Source organism: Suncus etruscus, chromosome 15 (genome assembly GCF_024139225.1).
Source record: "Suncus etruscus isolate mSunEtr1 chromosome 15, mSunEtr1.pri.cur, whole genome shotgun sequence".
NCBI classification, from domain to species: Eukaryota; Metazoa; Chordata; class Mammalia; order Eulipotyphla; family Soricidae; genus Suncus; species Suncus etruscus.
In genome coordinates this window covers 46,692,167-46,716,769 of record NC_064862.1, presented here as the reverse complement: position 1 = coordinate 46,716,769, position 24,603 = coordinate 46,692,167, and the positions used below count along the sequence as shown (strand labels likewise).

Here is a 24,603-nt window from a genome sequence, read left to right as displayed (position 1 = left end):
CTCTCTCGGGGCTGGAGAGATAGGACAGTGGCGTTTGCCTTGCAAGAAGCTGACCCAGGACGGAAGGTGGTTGGTTCGAATTCCGGCATCCCATATGGTCCCCCGTGTCTGCCAAGAGCTATTTCTGAGCAGATAGCCAGGAGTAACCCCTGAGCGCTGCCGGGTGTGGCCCAAAAACCAAAAAAAAAAAAAAAAAACCCTGCTCTCTCCACCTCCCTCCCATTGCACATTTTAGAGCTATGCAAATATCCCGTCTGTCCCTCACTCTTCCCTACATCGTCATTTTCGTATGCCAGCCTTGATGTTTCCTAACAGTCTCTTCTTTGGGGAAAGGAGCTGTTCCCAGTGGAGCTCTAGCCCTACAGTGCCTAACCGCAATGTGCTTCCAGCCGGTGGCACTATTGCCTTCGGCAAGCCAACTCTACTTCTCCCCCAGATCCTCGGGCACTGCCTCAATTATCCTGTTTGTCAGATGGACTCCAGCTCCCATCCCAGGCTTCACCTGTGAGAGTGCCTTTCAATGTTAGTAAGTCAGAGCAGAGAAACGGCACAGTGGGGAGGGCATTTGCCTTGCATTAAGTCAATCAGGGTTCTATCTTCAGCAACCGCACAGGTCCTCTGAGCACTGCCAGACTAAGCCCTGAGCACCACTGGAGCTTACTCAAAACCAAAATCAAGCAAAAAACTTAACATTTGAAAATCTGACAACTCGTGTCTAGGTTACCTGAGAGTGTTTTCTACCATTTTTCTTGATATGACTAGTAACTGATAGTTGAATTTTCATATTCAGGACAATTAGCAAGGTTCTGGCTGCTCCCACTTTTTCCTCATTTCTCTTATTTGGTTTGGGGGCCACACCCAGCAGTGCTTAGGGCTTAGTCTAGCTCTGCACTCTGATATCACTTCTGGTGTGCTTGGAGGACCATATGTGGTAACAAGGCTCAAACCCAGGTTGAGTGTGGGCAGGGTTGAGTACCCTCCCTACCATCCTCTCTCCCCAACCCCCATTGGAACTTAAGGGCCCACGTTGTCCATGAAGTCTCCATCCCCCTCTCTGTAAGGCCCACGGCCACCCAGGATAGGTCCTTCCAAGACACCAACTCAGATGCCCATTTTTGCCTTGTTGGACCATGGAATAGTCGAGAACTGTCAGCTCATTGTAGCCTTCATAAGCAGCTCAGCCTCTCACAGGGGGCATTTGATACACAAGAAATGTTTCATGGACCCCCAAGTGGGGGCATCCAGGCCCCAGCACATGTCTGCAGAAGACTGATGCTAGGGGGAATTCTCGTCCCTCCTCCATGCTCTGAAAGCAGGAAGGTCCCCTGCATGGGTTCCTAACCCACAGCTGCCAACTTCCCACAGGGGTCTCACCCTAAGGCCTACCACGTCTGCAGCTGTCTGTTGTCTTTAGGTGACTTCCTAGTTGTTCTCCCAACCAAGAGGCAAATCTCAAGAGGGACTCTCATGGAAAAATCAGAAACAGATACTGTCTAGAGACTCTAGAGAGACCCTGAGGATTCCCCCAAGGCCTGATGTGTTTCAAGGGAGGCCCAGATAAAAATCGTAAAATAAAGGCCAAGCCATGAGGCTGTAGGAATGTCCTGCACAGAATAGAGACCAAGTGTGAAGGGGCTGCGGTTGAGAACACTGACATGTGAGAATGCATGACATGGTAATGAAGCCCTCATACCTGACTGCTCCAGGTGCCACATCTATTGTTGACTTTGACAACCTCTAGGGACCGGGACTTCATCAGTTCTCATTTCACAGATGTGGACACTGAGATGCAGAAAACGTTAACGTTTCCTAGACACCTGATGTAATAATGTGTCTGAACCATCTCTAAGTGTGAGCATGACCTGGGCACAGAAAGGATTCTGTATTATCACTACTGTTCCCAGCACTTTTCCATCTGTGGGGCTGAGGCCTCACCAAGCACGGGCATCCCTGGAGTGTGTGTAGAACCTCAAGCCAACCCCCAACAGTGGCCTCCATACTGCTGGCTGTGCGCAGCCACTATTGCCAGGCAGTGCTCAACTGTCAGGCCAGACTCCTAGTTGCAGCCCGACCTAGTATCTGGGCCTTGACTCCTGCTGGGGCAGCACTGAGGTCCCTGGGAAGAGAAATAGTCTCACAGTACTAACCCCAGCACCTGCTTTATCTACCTCTGGGCCAGGCCACCCACATGTTCCAGAGAACCATGTTCTGTCTGGGCTCTCTACAGCTTTTTGTGTGTCTTTGAACCTGCTCCGGGCAGCCAGTCTCGATCCTCCTTCCTTTCTAGCCAGATGTTCATCAGTGACAGCTTCTGACTATTCATGCCTTTAGGCTCAGGCGAGTGGAAGATGGGCCACTCCTGCACAAAGGCAGGAGTGGAGCTGTCGGACCAGATGGCCACGTTTGGTTTATATTTTGGGGCTAGAGCCAGCGATGCAGCTGTGCACTCAATGATCACTCCTGGAGGTACTTGGGGGACCGTATGGGATGCCAGAGATTGAAACCCATTTGGCTGCATGCAATTGCATTTTGGGGAATGTTGGAACTGGAGTAAAGGTCCTGCACCCTTCCAGACATAAGGACCCCAAATCTAAACCCTTAGTGCATCATAAGCACCAGGTCTGGTGGAGCTTCTTACACTATTTAACAAATGAAGACAAAGGATCTTCCACATTCTGACTGGACATTCTATCACGCAGAAAAGTCCACAATCAACCACCATTTATGGTATCGAAGATTCATACCAGGGTCAGCCACACACAAGGCTTTAGCTCCTCTCTCCAGCCTGTTTCTTCCTGTTTATGTCAGCCCCAGAAGAACTTGGGGCTCTGGGTTAGAGATAACATGGAGGTAGAGCATTTGCCTTGCATGCAGAAGGACAGTGGTTCAAATCCCAGCATCCCATACGGTCCCCCGAGCCTGCCAGGAGCCATTTCTGAGCATAGAGCCAGGAGTAACCCTGAGCACAGCCGGATGTGACCCAAAAAACAAAAATAAACAAGCAAAAAAAGAAATTGGGGCTTTGAACTCGGTGAACATTCCTGGTGAGGTGGTAGGAACAGGGATCCATCCTGGATTGCTGTATCTGTGCAAACCACACGCATACTTGCTCCCACCCTGTGCTGTCTCTAGAACAGACTTTACGACCGAGTCCTGACTTTCAGTCACCCAGGAGGAGATGGGCCAATCGCCTGACCAAAAGCCACAGGACAAGATGCTCACCAGCTGGTCGCAGGGGAACAGCGCCAGCATGGGGCAGACACTGCCCCAGGGAGGGGACAGCTGGTGAAGTTGGACAGTGCCCAGGCTGGGCCTGTTGAGGGCAGTCCCAGAGGGCAGATGGTGGCGCCAAGAGAGTTCTGGCCACTCCCAGTGTCCCGAGGTCCTCTTATTAGCCCTTCTTATTGGGAAGTGGTGGTCCCCACACATCCCAGCACAGGGCAGAGCACATGGAGAGCAGCAGTTGCTCTGTGAGAGCCATGAAGAGACACACACATACACAGGGAACAGGCATCTCACACACATACACCAAGCAGGACTGAAACACGCTTTATTGCAGACAGGCACTGGAGATGTGGCAGACACAGGTCCCACTCCTCTGGGCTGCAGCAGCTAGAGCCCTAAGGGCCAGCAGGCCAGGGTGGAGCCTAGAGGAACAGATAGGCAGGGGCACATCTCCAGGCTCTGGCAGAGCAGGGCAACAATGAGCTCAGGCCCCCAGCCCCAACACCAGGCCACTAGGCATCACAGCAGGAGGGTGGACACACATGGGCCACAAACCACACATGGACAGGCAGCCCCACCCAGGCCAGGGGACAGTTCCTGGTGACCTTCGCCAAGAAGCTGTGCTAGGACAAGGGGTGGCTGTCACATGGGGGAGAGGGACTCTGTCCATGAGATGGTCACTCTCCACTGTCCAGGGGTACTTGGGACCCAATGCAGCTGCTAAGATGGGATGGCAGACAGGCAGAACAGTGGTCAGGAGGGCAGGGAGGGGGCACTAAGTCAGAGTCCTGGGACCCTCACAAAGGTGGGAGAGAGCTCTGAGTCCCAGAAACCCTCACACTGGGCAGGGAAGGAGCACTGAGTCCCGGGGACCCTCACACAGGGTGGGGAGGGAGTACTGTGTACCGGGGAGCACCCACCGCCAGACACCTATCACACACACGGTGCACTGGTCACACCAGTACAAAGGAGTTGCTATGCCCCCAAGCAGGAGGAAAGCAGGTGGGTCTGGGACCAAGTGACCATGAGCAACAATAGGACTGGGCTATAGCCCAGGACACCCCTGTATCTTGCGCCCGGCAGAGTCTGGGGCCAAGGCCGGGCCGAGGTTCCTCGTCACTAGAATTGCACAGCACCAGGGGAGATGTTGAACATGGCTGGGTCAAAGCGCTGGCCTCGAAATGGGGAGCCTTGTGCGTCCCACCCCTTCTTCAGCATCTCGTGGACTTTCTAGGGACAGAAACACATGTGTTAACCATAGGATTTTCCCCAAGACCCCCCAAACCCTTCCAGTATGGGTGCCTGCCCCTTACAAGTGACCCAAGGGACCCCATGTCCTTCCTCAGAATAACATTACACAGAATTCAACTCCACACTCTGCTGAGACCACAGGCAGGGATGGCCAAGCCCATAATGTGTGAGGGTTCCCCAGTCCCACACTTCCTGCTTGAGGCCAAACAATGGACAGACTATGATGCCAGCCTGTCAGGGGCATAGCTATCTCTTTCTAATAGGCCCCACCGCCACCTCCATCCCTCGAGTCCAGCTGCCATTGCTGGCCTTGGTGCCCTCAGCTGCCCTCCTGGTGGGCACGCACCAGCTCGTGGCTCTGTGGCTTGCCCTGCAGCTTCTGGTGGTAGTCGAAAGCCAGCCGGTCCAGCACAGCATGTTCCTCATCATCCACGGTGGCCATGGAGCGCTCCTTGTTGATGCGCTCAATGTCGATGTGCTCCTCGCCCTCCAGCACAGCACTCCACCAGTACTCTCCCACCTTGTTCAGGCTCACCTAGGGTGGGGCAGGACCGAGGTCACCACAGGATCTCCCCAAGACCGGGCCCCCAAACAAACCAGGCTTCATGAGAGCACCGTCGTCCACTGCCCCAACGGTCCGAGGACACTTCTCCTGCCCCTCCACAGGCACCACCATGACCAGAGGAAGCCTCTGGTCGAGGCCCCATGTCCCGCCCCACCCCGGCCTTCCACCTGCGTTTCCTGCATCTCACACTTACCACTCATGTCTCAGCTGCAACCCCCGTGTCCTCGAACAAACCCCAAGCTGCACACAAGAAGTCCACCCCCCCACCCCCGCGATGTGGTGACTCACGGCATCTCCCGCCTGCCTGCCCCAGCCACGGTCACAGAACCTGCTTCTATTCCGGGAGACACGTGTGCAGGGCCGACTGCAGCTGCCTGCATCTGCCTCAGTGGGCCTGGGGGAGAGGGGTTGGGGGAAGAACACTATCCACTGGGGAGAGATGGGTCCGAAGATGCAAGTGACCTGGGTTCAGGCCAAGCCCTGCCCAAAATAGACCGGCCTGGGCTAGAGTGGACTGAGGCTGACACGTCAGTGGGAAAGTCTGGGCCAAGCTATCAAAACCAGCCCCTTCAGCCCACGCAGGGCCCCTCAGGCCCCCTCAGATCCAAATGTCTGTTTTGTCTGGATGCATCCTGCATATCACAATCATGTAGATTCTCTTGGGGACCCTCCTCAGGACCCCCCTGTGGTCACTGGATGGGTGCAGAGACACTTGGGTTGAAGCTGTCAGGGGCCCTAGGCAACACTCACCGAGATGCACTTGCCTGGCTCCAGGCTCCACAGGGAACTCTCGGTGTTGATCTTGTGGGTGAAGGTCCCTTCCATTAAAACATGCTCCCCACCATCCTCCTGCACAGCCACCCGGATGGAGCTTGGGCTCAGGTTCACAGAGACCTGTAAGAGAGCAGAGTCAAGCCTGGCCGATAGTGGACAGAGGTTTGCGGGGCTGCAGGTGTCACCCAGCGGCCCACTATCACCTCGGTGCTCCATCTTAAGTGTCATCACAGTCACAGAACTATGTGTGTGGCATGTCTGAAGTCAGAGGATGGGGAAGGTGGTTGTAGGGGCCCAGCTATAGGGCGGCTCAGCAGGACACAAGGGTCACTGAGCTGAGCTAGGAGGACGAGGGACAGTGATCACACAAGTACTGCCACCCAGGCCATGTGTCGAATCATGCCCTCAGCCTCCCAGAGCCACAGGACTCCAGTCTCAGAGATGATTGACAGCCATGGAACCAGGAACCTGGGCAGCAGGGAAGGCGCCACCAACAGTTCAGCCCAAGATGCTTTCAAGGACCCCTCAAATGACAGAGAGGAAATACGGGCACTGATATGCTCCAAGTAGCCCAATCCTGGCTGTACCCTCAGGGCCTTCTCAAAAGGAGGTGGGTCCCTTACTGCAGGAGCCAAGGCAGCCCAGTGACCACCAATAACCTTCCACAAAAATGGCCACGTTCCATGACTTAACCTCATCACACTGCTAAAACACCACATTTGTTCCAGTATAGATCCCCTATAGATCCTGAACAGCTCAGTGTCTTACAATGAGCCCCTTAGAATACCAGGAAATCTAGTGGGTAAGTTCCTAGGAATCTACCTGCCTCAGGGAGCCCAAAGGGTAACAGAGAAGTTCAGCTAGCATCAACCACAGCCCAGCCAATCCTCTGACACTGACTTCCCTAACACCATGGAAAGAAAGAACAAACATTTCCAATTGACCCTTGCTGATCTAAGTTATGATCATTCCATTGTCTTTGTGTTATAGCAAGCAATACAAAGTGAATTTGTTGGGCCAGAGCGGTGGCACTAGAGATAAAGTGTCTGTCTTACAAGCGCTAGCCTAGGACAGACCTCGGTTCGATCCCCCAGCATCCCATATGGTCCCCCTAAGCCAGGAGCGATTTCTGAGCACATAGCCAGGAGTAACACCTGAGCATCAAACGGGTGCCCCCCCCCCCAAAAAAAGAAACAAAGTGAATTTGTTGTGCCTGCAAGGGGGACAGGCTGGGTGGTGGGTAGGCAACTTGGGACACTAGGGAATGGAAGGTCACAATGGTAGTAGGTTTGGGGTTGAAACACTTAAGCCTTTAAACAACAGGGCCCGGAGAGATAGCATAGCGGCGTTTGCCTTGCAAGCAGCCAATCCAGGACCAAAGGTGGTTGGTTCGAATCCCAGTGTCCCATATAGTCCCCCGTGCCTGCCAGGAGCTATTTCTGAGCAGACAGCCAGGAGTAACCTCTGAGCACCACCGGGTGTGACCCAAACAAAACAAAACAAAACAAAAAAAAAACCCTTTTAACAACAGTATTATTTATTTTGTTTTAGGGCCACCCCCAGTGATGCTCAGGTGATGCTCAGGAGTTACTCCTGGCTCTGTGTTCCAAAACCGCTCCTGGCTGGGGAGACCATATGGGACACTGGTAGGCCAAACCAGTCTGTCCTAGGTCAGCCGCATGCAAGGCAAATGCTCTACCACTGTACCACCACTCCAGTCCCGACAGTATTAATAACCAACTTGGCAAATTACGGTGGTAAATCTAGTAAAAAAATAAATAAATAAAAAGAAAAGAAAGAGAAAAGGAAAAAAAAAAAAAAAAAAAAAACAGGCATAGCCAGTGAGCACAAAAATGCTGTTACCAGGCTGCAGAGACAGAATCACAAGGCAACTGTGCTTCACCCTGACACACAGAGTACAGAGAACACATGCCTGAGCCAGAGACAGTGACGGACAGAGAAAACATGAGCTAGTGTCGGCTCTGGGAATGGTCCATCTGTGCTGTAAGGTCACCGCATCCCTAGTAGAACCTGACCACCATAACGTGCCAGACAGGTATAGACAGGCACAGAGGCTGAGCACCCCAGTGACACTGGGTGTGTTCATGTCAGAAAGCAGAGGACAACCCTGGCAGGTGAATACTACCTGGCCAGGGGCCAAGTAGTAACAATGCTCAAGATCTCCACAGGGCTTGGTTTAGGGTGAACCCTGGAGGTGAGGAACACTGACCCAGGAGTAACTGGCTCTGGTTCTACCAACCTGAGCCCCAAGGTGCAGGAAATGCTTGATGACCTGAGTAGGCCCCAGATACCCACTGTAGGGCAGGTGGGCATAGAGGTAGTCCAGACAGGGGACAGTGCTGGCCCAAGGCGGCAAGTGTGATGCCTACAGCCAAGACAGAATGGCAACAGCAAACTGGCCAGAGCAACTTTCTGGGGACCGACTCCTATTTCTGAACAGGTAACTGTACTGTACTTTCAGAAATACAAAAATAAGCCAGGGAAATGCGGCCTATTCGCCTTTGTGCTGTGGAAGTTTCCATAATCGAGTCTTCCTACATGGTTTCTAAACTTGTCTGCGGAGAGAACGGAGTGTCATGGAACTTTCAGCACAAATTCCATCAGCTCAGCATGCCTGGGGCAGAGCGTCAGTGCAGACACATCAGGCTCCAAGGGGCCAGCTGTTCTGGAAGGTTCCCATGGTGAGGGTGGAGGAAGCAGGGTGGTGAGCACATCCGTCACCCACATCTATCAGCCGCCAAGACCACCCACCTGTCCAGAAGAAAGGATAAAAACAGGGAGGAAATAGTCCCTCGTTGTTCAACGTCTCCCTCAGAACTTTCTCCTCAAATGGGACAGGTGAAGCCCAGCACCCTAGTTCCCCATTTCACCACCAGTTCCCCAGATGTTCTCATGTGGTGGGGAGTTCTATCATCAGAGATGAGATTAAAAAAAAAAATCCTGAACTCACTATTTTCAGAGGTTTTACAGGGCAAGGCCAGAGTCATCAGGCGGTGCAGCCTACACAGCAGCACCTAGTGCCATTTGTCCTTGTCTGAGCCCCATTTGTCCTCAGCGCTGTAGGTGCAGCAAAGGGCACAGAGGATCAAGGGTCTGACGGACTTCACTGTCACTTGTCTAGGTTTGTTTTGAAGTGTTTTTCTCTGAGGAGTGGCCAGAATGTTTAGATCAAGTGTTCTGCTCTCACAGGCCCATCATCCAAGAGGGGAGGGGGGAAGGTGAGGCTGGGGTAGGCAGGGACCCTCCTGCACCTATGGGGCCTCCACGCCCTGGCTGCTACTGTCCCAGCCATCATGACAGAGCCTGACAGGTGCCATGACAGGAGCTAAAAATAGCCCTGGCGGGTGGCTGCGACAAGCACCACAGGTGCAGGGTGGAGAAGCTGCACAGTGTCAACACTGGCCAGGACCATGGGGAAAGACCCAGAGCCAATCGCACACAGGGAGGCACCAGGCCTTGCAGCTGCCCCATACCCTGGGAAAGGCTTAGCATCAGGACACGGAAGAACAGACGCAGCTGAAAAGGAGGAATATGAGGCCATCAGCATGTCAGGTTGCCACATGACCAACAACTGCCGCTGTTCCAGAGCCCTTGAAGCACTGGCTCTGGAGTCAACTCCAGCCTCTCTAACATTTCCTGCTCCAAACATGCCCAAGTACCAGATGAGGGTAGAAGGGGGCCACTATCTCTCCTAGAGCATCGTGTCTGAGTGTCTGAGTTGAAGGGACATCAGGGACTGCTCACACCTACTGCTGCAGCAGTGGGACTTGTGCCTTGATGACAGGGAACCAGGAGGGCACTGGGAGGGGCATGGTGGAACTGGAAAGCTGTGATGACAGGTAGCTGTGCCCCACATACAGCTCCCTGACCTCCTCAAGCACCTTCAAGGCACAGCGATGAGGCAATTCCCTAGATACCAGCTGGAAGATGCCAACTTCAAGAGAAGACCCAACACCCCCTGTCCAGCAGGACCCCCAGGAGAGGATCTGAAAGCAGCTGCAGCTGAACCACCTGGCTGATGGGGAGAAGGGTGGAGCTTCCAGGGCTAGGAGAGCACAGCTCCGCCTCCGGGTCACTCGAGCCTCACTTCAGCCCCGGTGACTGAAGAAGCACACAGCGTGGGTGACAGGGACACATCATGGGTGATGGAACACAGCGTATATGACAAGGTGACAGAGTGTGGGTGAAGGGGACACAGCCTGAGTGATGGGTGAATAAGGGCTTCTCACTGTCTCACTTCCTCACCTGTGGACCACAAGGAATTGCCACTCCCTTTCCAGTTTCTGACCCTCAGGAAAGTGTAAAGTGACCTATTCTGGCATAGATGAGAATTTTCCCAATATTGAACTTCACATTGTCCCAATTCACATTTTCATGGAAAGGATTATTCGCTCTACAGTGACACCTAGTCACCACGGCCTATAATTACATCACTAATTACATCACTCTCAGCCACAATTTCCATAAACATCCCATTTTCTCTAGAAGGTCTCACTGTCCTGAGCACCGCAGGGTAAGGCCCCAAACTGAAACCAACAAGCAAAAAGCCATGTAGGTGGAGGCTCAGCACAAAGTCAGGGTGCAGGGAGGCTGGCAGGGCCTCGCTGGCTGTCATGGAGCAGGAGGAAGAGTGAGCACAGCCCTTTTTTGCTCTTGCCCTTGCCCACACTCACCTGCTTGCCCTTCCGCACATGGGCAGGCACAGGCACCTTGAGCTCCAAGTCGGTGTAGTCCTGCGACCAGCTGTAGTTCTCCCGTACAGCCCCGTTGTAGCTCTCAGGGTTTCTCTGGAACTGCTCCTGACTCCTGAGAGAAAGAAATAATATGAGAAAGCAGCTCGGTCCCACCGTTTCTGCTCCTCCAACTTCCTTTCAAAGACAGTTGCAAGAGACTGTGCACAGTGCTCTCAGGTTTAGGAAATGTCTCTGCGGCCACTGGAGCTGAGGGACCAGCTGGCTGCCAATTAGGGGCCCCTTGGCACAAGCTCCCACTCAGAACCCACACACCAGCGACCTAGGATACACATCTACACCTATGTATGACACCACCTATGAGACACATGACAGAGCATTTTATTTTAATCAATACAATATTATTTGCAAAGTGTTTCATATTTAAGTTATAGGCATCAATACCATAACTAGTGTCAACTTCTCTCCATCAACATCTACCTTTAATGGGACTATTTCTCTTTTTTTAATTCTTTTTTTTCTTTATTTAAACATCTTGATTACATATATGATTGTGATTAGGTTTCGGTCATGTAAAGAACACCCCCCTTCACCGGTGCAACATTCCCACCACCAAGGTCCCAAATCTCCCTCCATCCCATCCCACTCCCGACAGAGCTTTTTTTTTTTTTTTTTTTTTTTTTTGGTTTTTGGGCCACACCCATTTGCCGCTCAGGGGTTACTCCTGGCTATGCGCTCAGAAATCGCTCCTGGCTTGGAGGGACCATATGGGACGACGGGGGATTGAACCGAGGTCCATCCAACACTAGCGCGTGCAAGGCAGACACCTTACCTCTAGCGCCACCTTCCTGGCCCCATGACAGAGCATTTGGATCTGTGCAGACAACACACACACACACCTCTTGTTTAACTCTGGGCAGTGAGCACACTCATGAACTTACACATATTCTCATACATACACTCACATACATACTTACACGCTCACACACTTTCACACTTTCTCTTACACCTCCCTGTCCCAGAAACCTTCCAGTGTGTGGCTCAGGAGAGGTACCATCCAAGGACCTCGCCCAGGCTGATGGATATGGTACTTGCCCTATGACTTTCACCTAGACGGGACAGTGAACAGTGCCAACCTATAGACACCTATCACGAGGGATGTCAGCCTGGCCTGGTATTGTAGACTGGGGCCAGGATGAATGGGGGTCTAGCCAGTGGGGACACTCTCACCCCAGGCGAAGCCCCACCTAGCCCTGGGACCCCAAGCTGGGCCTTCCCAGGCAGCTCAACAATGCTGGTGCTGGTTTTCAGCCAACTCCACACTCACTTTAAATAAAGTGGCTTAGGGGCCGGGCGGTGGCGCTAGAGGTTAAGGTGCCTGCCTTGCCTGCTCTAGCCTTAGACGAACCTTGGTTCCATTCCCCGGCGTCCCATATGGTCCCCCAAGCCAGGAGCGACTTCTGAGCGCATAGCCAGGAGTAACCCCTGAGCGTCATCGGGTGTGGCCCAAAAACCTAAATAAATAAATAAATAAATAAAGTGGCTTATTTCCAGCCAACGGTGGTAAAAAATAAGCCTTGTCAGGAGTAGGTGCTGCCAGCAGCCAGGGGCAGTAAGGGCTGGAAGAGTGTGGGGGGGGGGGGAGTCAGCAACAACCACTTAGGCCACCACAAACTCCGCACTACACTGGGGGCTGGGCAGGTCACAGCTTACACACAGGCACTGCATATAGGTGAGCATCTGGCTGGAGCAAATGAGGCCAGCTCAGAGGCTGTGGGGGCTTGCAAGAGGGCTGGGGGGGAATGAAGAGGGAAGGGAAGGAGGGAAAGAGAAGGGATGGGAGGAAGGGCAGGAGGGGGGAGGGAAAAGGAAAGGGGGAAGAGAGGAGGATACCCCTAGCCTGAAGATATAGCCCCTGCAGGAACAGAGCCTCTCACCTATGATTCACCCTGGACAAAGCACCCAGGAATCCCCCTAACCCGCAACTCTGCCATCTCTGGGCCCTGCCATATGCGGGCGAAGGACAGGCAAGAGGTTGCCTCAGAACTGCCTAGGTCCCAGAACAATGCACTTTCCTTCCTCCTGGCTCAGCCTGAATGGGGCTGTCACAGGTCCTTTCAAGTCAACATGTCCCAGCCCAAGACTTCAAGTGGGCAAATTTATAAACACATGCCATTGTTCTGAGAGACATATGCTTTTACAAAGTGCTATCTTGCAATGTGGCATGGAAAAATATACAAATAAATCCAAATTTATCTTTGGACAAATAGAAAAATTTAATGTAAATGAACCCATGTTTAGTAATTCTTTATTTTTTTATTTTATTTATTTATTTTGGTTTTTGGGCCACACCCATTTGATGCTCAGGGGTTACTCCTGGCTATTCGCACTCAGAAATCACCCCTGGCTTGGGGGACCATATGGGACACCAGGGAATCGAACCGCGGTCCTTCCTTGGCTAGCGCTTGCAAGGCAGACACCTTACCTCTAGCGCCACTTCTCCGACCCCATAATTAATACTTTCTTGTAGCGGAAGAAGAATCCCTTGTTTTCCACCATTGGCTCTGCCTGAACAGCTGGGCAGTGGCGGGCTCCAGTCACAAGGCCACTGCCATGGGGTGCCCATCCTTCCCCAATTGGGCAACAAAGGGCCACACCGGGTTCATACCCGCAGTGTTGTGTTTCTCCAGAAACATCTGTGGGTGTCCAGGGTGCAAGGCCTAAACAGCAGGGGCCAGAGCAACAGGACAGCAGAGAGGGCGTTTGCCTCATATGCAGCTAACCTGGGTTCAACCCTTAGGACTCCATATGGTGCCCTGAGCCCAGGAGTGATCCCCGAGCTCAGAGCAAGGGTGCACAGGCTGGATATGCCAGAGCCCACATCTGAATGACTGGGGCCATTAAAGGGCATGCAGCACTCTTACTGTAACTACTGGGTAGTTACCTACAGAAATGGTCTAGCAGTGCCAAGCCCACACCACTCATGAAGCACTTAAACCAGCCATGAAACCTGGTACCCAGCTCTCAGGTAAACAGTAGACACCACACATCCAGTCTGCAGGAGTCCAAGCCTGTAAGCGGCCTGGCCAACTGACCCACAACCAGGACCATGTCCCAGGACCCCTGGCACTGTGGCCACATCCCCAAGTACAACCTTAGCGCAGCTAGAACCAGTCTCAGTTAGCCCCAGAGTCACGGGCTCCTGGCAGTGGCAAACTACCCTCGCTGCAGTCTCCGTGTGTCTCGGTACTTGCCCACAGCCCCACAGAGGCAGAGAGAACCTGTCTGTCCATCAGTAGCCCTTTTGTGGGGGCAACCATGAATCGTCTTACTCCTTCCATACCTCCAACCCCGGATCTTAGCTGCCAAGGCTGCATAATCAACCGTATGATCCCTTTCCCTAAATCCTTTTAGAAACCTACAATTATGTCCACTTTAGTTTTCCCTCATTCTCCTCCCATCCGGAAGCTAACAACATTAATTTAGGGGAAAAGTCACTTTCATGTAAGCAATCTTAAACTTTACACCAAGACTTCAAGTGGGCAAATTTATAAACACATGCCATTGTTCCGAGAGACATATGCTTTTACAAAGTGCAAACTTGCAATGTGGCATGAAAAAACATGCAAACAGACCCAAATTTATCTTTGGACAAATAGGAAAATCTAATGTAGATGAACCCAGGTTTAGTAATTAATGCTTTCCTGTAGCGGAAGCCTCCCAAGGAATTGGAGGGACACTGATATGGAAGCAAACATCAAAGCAGGAAACAATCCACAGACGGTTAAGGGGATAAAACAGGTTCAGGAACTTCCACACGAAAGCCTTTATCTCCTAAGAAACAGACAGCTCAGTGCTAAAAAAAACAAAACCAGAAGCAGTTTCCCCTGAGACCCGGAGTCTTTATTGGGAAGCGCAAGATCACACTCTGGGTTGGAGAACAGGTAGGGTAAGAGACCAATCCAAAGAATGCTTCCATCCAAAGGTGCTTCTGACCAATGAGCAACAAATACCCTGAATAGGATGGAAACGTTAGCCCAACATCTCCCCCTTTATGACTTTATAGAAAAATGCAAATATCTGATGTAAAGTAAATTGGATTCCAAGGTTCTAAGAAAAAGGAGAATGCCTCTAAAAGATAAAAAGAAGTGGCAGTATTTTGCATAGGCACAGCAAAAGTTGGGAAAAATAGAAAAATATTTAGCCTAAAAACAGGGTGTCCCTACCCCCAAAACATCCCGCCATAAGACCAGCTATAGGCTCCAGACATACTACTTTGTCTAACCCCAAATCTTTCTTCATGTCCCAGAAAAGGTTCATCTCAAATCACGGTTGTTGCAGTCAGGCTTCAGTTATTAAGAGATTTTTTTTTTCTTGGTCATACCCAGTGGCGCTCAGGGGTTACTCCTGGCTCTGTGCTCAGAAATTGCTCCTGGCAGGCATGGGGGACCATATGGGATGCCAGGATTCGAACCACCATCCTTCCTGGATCAGCTGCGTGCAAGGCAAATGCCTTACAGCTGTGCTATCTCTCTGACCCGTTATTAGAGATCTTGGTGTTATTTAAGCCCAAATCCTAAGTCAAAGTCAGGATGTTTTGAAGTGTCTCCTGGTATCATCTCACAGTTAGGTGGTGAGGCAGGGAAACCTGCTTGAAAGCAAGTTGCTACTGATTTTCAAGTCAGGGTGGTGTATAAGCCCACCCTAGGACAAGCAGGTGCCAAGGCAGTTCTAAAACCTGTTGATTCCTAGTGTATCAGATGCAGAAAACCATGCAAATCCAAATATGGTTCCCAAAATTCAGGGATGACTGGCCAATGTCCGAGCAACTGAAGCTAAGTCAATTCACTATGGCAAAAATTCAGGAGGAAGGCCTCCCTGTTACAAAAAAATTTTTGGAGTTCCAACTCCTAATGGATAATAACTCCTCTCTATATCTAAAATTCTCCCATTTTAAATCGTCCATGCAAAAAGAAAGTACTACAGGATACGGTTGGGGTCTAAGGGAAATATAACAACAAACCAAGCAATCCCCACAGCCTAGTTCTATCAAAAGCACAAACTCAAAAGATACTATCTACACTACTATGAAATCCTACTAGCAAATCCAAAGAGAAGGGGAGAATATACTTCTACATAATGAAATATATAATAAAAAACTATACATATTGAGGAAATATAACTAAGATATATACAAAGGAGGTATACCTATCCCCTATAAGTCTTTTGAAATAGTCTGAGGGAAGAATAAATTCCAGATCACAGCTTTAGCCAGCAACATGGTCTCGTGGAGTCTGAAAATAACAGCTCGTAGCAGTCACAGAACAGGAAATATCCTAGAGCTGAGGTTCACTCAAAAGCCAAAACCAGGGGGCAGAGCGGTGGCACAGTGGTAGGGCGTTTACCCTGCACTAGCTGACCTAGGATGAACTGTGGTTTGATCCCCCAGAGTTCCATATGGTCCCCCAAGCCAGGAGTGATTTCTGAGCGTATAGCCAGGAGTAAACCCCCTGAGCATCAACAGGTGTGGCCCAAAAACAAAGAAACAAACAAACAAAAAAAAGCCAAAACCAGTTGTGGGCAACAATTCAGGGTGAAGAGAGGTGGGAGAAAAGGGGGCCGCTGAGAATAGCAGTGGTGGTGATATCTTTTTCATGGGACAGAGACAGGAGTAGGGCTAGAGGTGGAGGTTCCTGCAGAGTTAATAACTGAGAGTAAAAAGAGTTAACTAGGGAGAAATAATAATACATCAGGGGTGAGAGTAAAAGAAAACAATAGAAAAGGATATGTAAAGAGGTAGGTTGGGAGGGAGAGAAAGAAAGAGCTATATACAACAGAAGGAAGGACAATATACAACATAGGTGGACATTAAACAGACATAAAGGTGGCCATCACACAAATAGACAGACAGTGAAGACTGATACATAGGTTGCAGTTAAAAAATTGACCCAGGTGGAACAGGTCAAAGCACTTCAAAATATAAAACTGGCATATCAGGTGGAAAAATATTCCAATTACTTGGAGTAGTGAATGTTGGAGAACTTTGCTGAAAAAGGCTTCATGGTTTAGATGAGCACAGAACATTCCCAAAACAGTCATAATTTTCAAGTATAGAATACTAAGTAATATGGTAATGAATACTGTAAAAGTGTCTACACCTTGGAGAATTGTATCATTTTCAAACATCCAGGTTGTTTAAGGCAAATTGAGAACAAAGCATATGATATAGTACAAAACTAGCATGAATTAAAAATTGCGGAAACATATTCAATGACTGAGTACTATAGGTAGTAAGAGTCCATTGGCATTCAGAGTATCCAAGAATATCTGTAAAGACACTAGATCATACAAGCAGGCATAATCAAATGGAGATGAGTAATTTAAAATATTGTTAAGACATATCATGGTGCTTAAAGATTTTATATATTTAAAAATAAGACATTATCATGATGAGCACTGTATTAGGAGTTTAACAAATGTAATGTGAAACCAGGGCATCCAAGGAGAATAGATATATTTATACATATATCTCCAAGGATTCACTGTGAACAAAAACAGTAAATGGTACTGTAAACATAACTGAATAAAAAGACACTAAAGTACTCTAATAGTGAGCACTGTAGTGGGAGTCTATGGTTTCCAAATGCATCCTGTAGGTGTTTCTGTTGGTAAATTTGTTAGAACATTATTATAGACATCTATAAAGAGCATTAGTTGAACACCTGTTTGATCTAAACAGCTGTATCCATTGCAGGTCTCTTTGAAGTATTAAAAGGAATGGAAGCTGCTAAAGATTTCAGAGACGAGTTGAAGATTTCTGAAACTTTTTGTTTGTTTTTGTTTCTTTTGGGGGATCACACCCAGCAGCGCTCAGGGGTTACTCCTGGCTCTGCGCTCAGAAATCGCCCCCACAGACTCGGGGGACCATATGGGATGCCGGGATTCAAACCAACGTCCTTCTCCATGTAAGGCAAACGCCTTACCGCTGTGCTATCTCTTGGCCCCTCTGAAACTTCTTGACCATCAAAATAAATCAACATCTTGCTGCATTTTTACAATAGGCTGTGCAATGACCCTTTTCCATTTCACCATAGTGGTTCAAAACAGAGTAAGTTGTGTTTTCACTGTGACAAGTCAAGATTTTATAAAGGAAAAAAAAAAAAAAAAAAAAAAGATTTTATAAAGGAAAGTACACATAGGTCTGTAGGTTTTTCATCTTCTTGCTGTCGTAGGAAAGTCATTTCAGATGTATTAAGAGTACAGATGTAATTTTCAAATTTGTCCTTTTTAAAGAGTCCTACTGTGTGTTGCAGTGGTTGCAATAAAACCTATTGTCTCTCAGCTTCTTTAAAAAATAATTAAAATCTTGCAATATGCATTTATCTGTAGATGTCAAAGATAAATGAACAAAGAACTCCACTGTTACAAGATTCTTGGTGGCAGATGAGACATTGAACTACAGATTTGAACTGGTCTTGTATAAGTATAGCAATAATAAGAAGGGGGAAAGTATAGCAATAATAAGACTCATTAAACTGCTTGTGACTCTGCCAACCTTGTTTTGTGGGTTTTTTTTTTTTTTTTTTTTTTTTTTGGTTTTTGGGCCACACCCGGCAGTGCTCAGGGGTTACTCCTGGCTGTCTGCTCAGAAATAGCTCCTGGCAGGCACGGGGGACATATGGGACACCGGGATTCGAACCAACCACCTTTTGGTCCTGGATCGGCTGCTTGCAAGGCAAACGCCGCTGTGCTATCTCTCCGGGCCCTGTTTTGTGGTTTTTGAGTCAGCAAAATAATCACTATTTTCCTCTCTATGTCTTTCTGCCTATCAGCTTTGTTCAAGTCCTGATGAAGATCAACCATTAGGAATAGAAGTAGTTCATGTGGATCTTGTTGATTGTGCCCTGCAAACTGGTCGTTTAACTTTCCAATGGTCAAATTGAAGTCCTTTGGGTTGATACACCTGTGTTGTCCTGCCCACAGGCTTTTTTATAATTTTACCAAACTCTTCTGCCACATTATCTATATGTCCTAATGAATTTGACCTGTTAATGTCCTCCTTGTAATGTTTCTGGTGAAAGATATAAAACTTGAAATATTATACAGGCATTGTAATACTGAATTTATGTGACAAGTGTTTCCTAAATTATTAAGTTCAGTGAGAACAAGACCAGTTCCCTCATCTACAGAACTGAGGTTCTGGAACTGGTCATTTCCATTCTTGATAGTCTCTGCCTTGATATGCGGTGTCAGCTTATTGTCCCAATTACCTGCTGAGGTTGTTTCTTGCTCTAATCCTTTTGAGTGATCTGTGTTGGGCCTGAGGGGAGGCATGCAAACTTATGCACCGGTGTCTGAGTTTTTTCACTTGTGAGAATCTTGCTCCTGACCAGGTCTAGTGGGAACCAGAATTTCTTGGAAGGGTTGCCATCTGTGGAAACATAAACATATCCTTTTCCTCGAATGAGAAGGTTTTCAGCAATCCATTCATTATTTTTACCCAAATAGGTGAATTGTTTTCTGTACCTGAGCATCTTCTTTAAAGTGTCCTTCTGCAGCTATGTAGGGCTCTCCTTAGGGTAAGTAAATTCAGAAAGTTTAGTGAAAATAATGATACAGATAAAATGTCTGTCAGTGGCATGCCCCTTTTTATGTACTTCAATAATTGAGTTTTGGGCCCGGAGAGATAGCACAGCGGCGTTTGCCTTGCGAGCAGCCGATCCAGGACCAAAGGTGGTTGGTTCGAATCCCAGTGTCCCATAGGTCCCCCGTGCCTGCCAGGAGCTATTTCTGAGCAGACAGCCAGGAGTAACCCCTGAGCACTGCCGAGTGAGCCCCCCCCAAAAAAAAATAATTGAGTTTTGGGAATTCTGTGAGCTCTTTCAACTATGGCTGTCCTCGTGGGTTATAAGGGATTCCAAAGATATCTTTGCAAAATGATTGAAAAATTGTACTAATGTAGGCAGAGCCGATGTCCGTTTTCATGGATTGGGGGATGCCCAAGAGATAAAAAGACTGTAGCATAAAGGTGCAAATACCTTTAGCACTTTCAGAAGTCATTGGTGTTCCCCATATGAAATCTGAATAAGTATTGATCACCATATAAAGATAGGGTTTCTTTGGAAAGTCAACATGTGTAATATTCATTTGCCATAATTCATTTGTCTATAAACTTTGGGGGTTGGCCCACCTACATGTGTTCTTTTATTCAAAGGCACACAAATGAATACATTTATCAACAATCTATCTGGCTTACATCCATGAAATATGATAGTTCTCATGCAGGTGGTGGGCGTTTTTGTGTAGTGCTGCATATTCTTCTGCAGGTGACTTAAACATTAGCGTGGCCAAATGGTCAGTAGTTTCCTTTTCTTTTTTTTTTTCTTGGGGGGGGGGGGGTTGGGTCACACCTGGCAGTGCTCAGGGGTTACTCCTGGCTCTGTGCTCAGAAATTGCTCCTGGGTGGCTTGGGTGATCATATGGGATACCAGAAATCAAACCACCATCAGTTCTGGGTTGGCTGCATGAAAGGCAAGCCCTACCGCTCACTGTGCGATCTTTCCAGCCCTCAGTTTCATTTTATTTATTTATTTTTATTTTATTTTATTTATTTATTTATTTATTTTTTTTGGTTTTCGGGTCATACCTGGCAGCGCCCAGGGGTTACTCCTGGCTCCACGCTCAGAAATCGCTCCTGGCAGGCTCAGGGGACCATATGGGATGCTGGAATTCGAACCACCAACCTTCTGCATGAAAGGCATGCCATCTCCACGGCCCTCAGTTTCATTTTCTTGAACCATCAGCCCTGGGCTCTTAAGTGAATCATAAAAATTCGCTCAGAATGTGTTTGAAGAAGTGCTTGTAATTGCTGAAACAAATCTTGAACTACCCGATTATGAGCATTTAAAGAGGCAGTCCCTATGACTGGGAACAATCCTACTACATAAGCTGAGTCACTTTGTGAGGACCAAGATCCTCTCAGGTCCATAAGGGTCACATACTAAAACAAGCCCAAACTCTAGTAAAAAACAGTTTTTCCTGAGACAGGTTAAAAGGTTTGGTACTTTTCCATTATTAGCTAAAGCTTCCACTCTGAGCCAAGGTGGAGGGAGTTAACTCAGAAATAAAAACCACTGGGCCAGAGAGATAGCATGGAGGTAGGGCATTTGCTTGCATGCATAAGGATGGTGGTTCAAATCCCGGCATCCCATATGGTCCCCCAAGCCTGCCAGAAGCGATATCTGGGCATAGAGCCAAGAGTAAACCCTGAGCGCTGCGGGAATGACCCAAAAACAAACAAACAAACAAACAAAAAAAGTCTTTTAAGTCAATTACTATCAATAGCTAATCTTTTGGAATGGCTACTGGTGAAAGTAAGCTGTTCTAGAATTTCCTCGTAGGAACCATGGATGCATTGACAGCTCTTAAATCAGAAGTTTCAAACTACCTGCTTGTTTTTACATAACAAATGTGGGGGGATTCCATTCAGAAAAGGAGGTCTCAATGTGTCCCAGTCTTAGCTACTCATCAACAACTTAGCACCTCTAGTTTTGTGCTGTAGAAGGAGCACTGGGGAATCTAGATGGGAATGTTGGACTTCCATTTGATTGAGATGGGTTCCAGGCACTTTATTATAGAGGCCCCAATTATAAATCAAAACCACTGAGCTGATGGACTAGAAGGGTGTTAGGAGATAAGGCAAAATATCTGAGCTAGTGAATTGGGGGGATTGGTAAAGGGGTGTGATATTCCACCCCCCATTGCTTATGCAAATTGCACCCCCTGAGGTTCATGAAAATTGGAGCTATGTGTGGTAGAAAAATAGCCTATTGAGGGCTGGAGAAATAGGGCATTTGCATTGCATGCAGGACGGTGGTTTAAATCCCGGCATTCCATATGGTACCCTGAGCCTGCCAGGAGCGATTTCTGAGTGTAGAGCCAGGAGTAACCCCTGTATGCTGCAGGGTGTGACCCAAAAACAAACAAAAAATAGCCTGTTGATTTTCTAGTCATATACACTTAAAAAAACCTAATGCTCTGGTGCTCTGGTGCATGGAAGCTGGAGGCAGAATAGCACCTATTCCCTCCAGACTATAAGGTATATCCTGCAATGCCCAGTTGTGCAGCCAGTGTTTTAAAGCAATCAAAGATACTTCAATGCCAGAGTCAAATATTCTTTCAAACTTTCTGCCCTGAATTTCAAGGGTTAACACCGGATTTTCTTCTCTAAGTTTAGCAGTAAAAGCTATTAACAGATGAGCAGAGGAGCCTCAGGATTTGTACCTCCAAAATCCCCTTCACTCAGGTGTTCTGATTTGTCAGGCATGACAGACATAACAAAATTTGAGCTATATTCACACCTTTTTTAAAAGTCCAAACTGTGGGCACGGAAACAAGAACTATTATTTCTCCAACGTGGTCAGAATCTATAATTCCCAGATGAACAGAAATACCCTTGAGAGTCAGGCTGTTCTTACCTAAAATCAGTCCTAAAGTTTCTGGAGGAATTGACCCTGTTATACCAGATTTTATCTCGTTTTGTTTTTTAATCTTTAATTAAGCACCATAATTACAAGCATGATTATAGTTGGGCAGATTTTATCTTGTAAAGGCACTGAGCTGGTATTAGGGTTAATTCTTCAGGACGGGGTATATCGAGAGCATAGCTTCCTGAAATGGGAAGCCTTAATGAACTCAAACTGTGTTCTCTTGGACTAGGCTGGGACGCTGATGAAAAAGTTCCCTGATTTTGTGGGGCCTGAGATTAGCCCTTCATCCAGTTTCCCAAGGTTGATTAAGTCTTGGCTTCGAGGGGGCGAGTCCGAAGCTGAGCAGAAAAGGACTGCATCCTACAATCTCTACATAAATGTCCCATTTTGCCATAGTCAAAGCATCTGACCTAAACTGCTGGGGCTGGTTTTGGACCCCCTTCCTCCAGATGCTGAGAATACAGTAAAAAGATGAAAGACAGGGCCAGAGATATAACATGGAGGTAAGGCGTTTGCCTTTCATGCAGAAGGACCATGGTTCGAATCCCGGCATCCCATATGGTCCCCTCTGCCTGCCAGGAGCGATTTCTGAGCTTAGAGCCAGGAGTAAACCCTGAGCACTGCTGGGTGTGACCCAAAAACAAAAACAAAAAAAAAAAAAAAAAAAGGAAAGACAATCTATAGCCCAATGGAATCACTTGCCACAACTCGGGCAAAGTTCAGATGGTCTTCTTGGGCAGAAGCCACCATGTTCACTAACTGGATAATTGTATTTGATCCGGTTTCCCATAGTTTGCATCTGAATAGTATATGGTGATAAAGGTGTGACAGCAGGGGTGGTGGTGGTGGTGGTGGTGGTAGTGTAACTGTAAAGTTCCAACATTTCTACAAGCATGACAATGTAAGTCTGGACCTGTTGTGCTACCCTGTCTTTAATCTGCCTCTGATAGTGTGTCAGTTTTCCTAAAAATTCTGCATATGGCTCCTTAAAAAATCTTTGTATAATTACCCTTAAATTCGGTATCAGTCAATGTTTTCCCAAGCCTTCAATGCAAGTTCCCTTTTGGTCCTGAAACAACACAGGATAATTTTGCCTGATTATTTCTGAGAACTCCCTTTCCCTATCAGCAGCTCATAAGACAATGAGACTCTGCAGTCATCCTTCCAGAGTGATCTACGCTTATTCTTATTCATAGCCCCTTTAGAAATCCACATCTTCAGGCTGGAGAGATAGCACAGGGGTGTTTGCTTTGCAAGCAGCCGATCCAGGACCAAAGGTGGTTGGTTCGAATCCCGTGTCCCATATGGTCCCCCGTGCCTGCCAGGAGCTATTTCTGAGCAGACAGCCAGTAGTAACCCCTGAGGAACAACGCTGGGTGTGGCCAAAAAAAAAAAAAAAGAAATCCATATCTTCCACTGTAAAAGTTGGTAAACACCTATGCATCTTAGTCACAGTATTAAAGTCCAACACCCACCATCACTCCAAGTACCAAGGGGGGTGGAGTGGGGAGAGGGGGGAAGGGGGGGTCTTGAGCCACACCCCAGTGATGCTCAGGAGTTTCTCCTGGCAATGAGCTCAGAAATTGCTCCTGGCCTGGGGGACCATATAGGACGGCAGGAAATTGAACTGCAGTCTGTCCTAGGTTAGCGCTAGCAAGACAGATGCCCTACCGCTTGTGCCACTGCTCTGGGCCCCTCGGCACCTGAGCAAACTTTTTTAAATTGACTGAGGTAGTCCATATTTTAAGCCCACAGGTTGAAGTTTGATTGTTTTCCTGATGGGGAGGATTTGTTTCTGATTCTGTGTTAGTGCCAATTTCTCTGAGAATTAACAGCTGTGGTGAGGGCGTGATGGGATCCCTTCCATACTCTCTAAAGAGCTGCAGTGATGGGGTGAGGGGGTTCGTCCCAGTTTCCCTATGGAGCTGAGTGGGATGGGGTGGGTGATAAACTTACAGACCCACTTTCTGATTCAGCATCTGACTGGGCTACCACTATCTCATTTTCAGTATTCATGTCATTTAGCAGTCATTATCAGCCAGTATGAAGCAGATAGCAGCTCCTCTGGCCAATCGCCAATTTGGGATGGTAAATACCAGCCTCAGGGTTTTGGGATTGACCACATGTTATTACCGGAAATGCTTTTTTGTTTTCCAGCTTTAGAGGCCTTTTAGAAACAATAGGAGGTGCTTCAGAAACAGTTGAAAATGTTTCAGAAACATCTGGTGCAGTTTCAGAGTATTCAATTCACATTTTTTGCATTTCATGATACATACAAACTATAATAAGGAGACTCTTCCTCTTTCACAAGTGGCTGTAGGTAACCCCACTGAGACGGTGCACTATTCACTGGACCCCCCCCCCAAAAAAAAAAAACGACAAAGTCATGCAAGTCCCGAGGTTCGAATCTTCATGTTCACTTCAAGAACACTCAGGGAAACGGCTCAGGCCATCAAAGGCATGCATATCTGAAAAGTCACTAATCATCTGAAGGATGTCACCCTGCAGAAGTATTTTATGTTGGAATATATACTTGACTGTTGAAATGAAGCAGGTATCAATATAACATGAGAAGCCAGGGTCCTTC

At 48.1% G+C, this 24,603-nt stretch overlaps 2 protein-coding genes across 2 annotated transcripts in view; both read right to left on the bottom strand.

Annotated features, from left to right (window-relative positions):
• The window catches only part of CAMK2B (calcium/calmodulin dependent protein kinase II beta), a 70,258-nt gene extending 64,838 nt beyond the window's left edge, over positions 1-5,420 (bottom strand). The window contains exon 1 of the mRNA XM_049789650.1: positions 5,417-5,420. The gene's annotated coding sequence lies outside the window, so the exon portion shown is untranslated. The remainder of the gene's footprint in view (positions 1-5,416) is intronic.
• Positions 3,956-24,603, bottom strand: part of NUDCD3 (NudC domain containing 3) — a 32,557-nt gene continuing 11,909 nt past the window's right edge. The window contains exons 3-6 of the mRNA XM_049789662.1: positions 10,510-10,642; positions 5,792-5,935; positions 4,823-5,011; positions 3,956-4,455 (exon numbers count right to left, since the gene is read on the bottom strand). Of these exons, the coding sequence (XP_049645619.1) occupies positions 4,345-4,455; positions 4,823-5,011; positions 5,792-5,935; positions 10,510-10,642 (577 nt within the window). The 3' untranslated portion in view covers positions 3,956-4,344. The remainder of the gene's footprint in view (positions 4,456-4,822; positions 5,012-5,791; positions 5,936-10,509; positions 10,643-24,603) is intronic.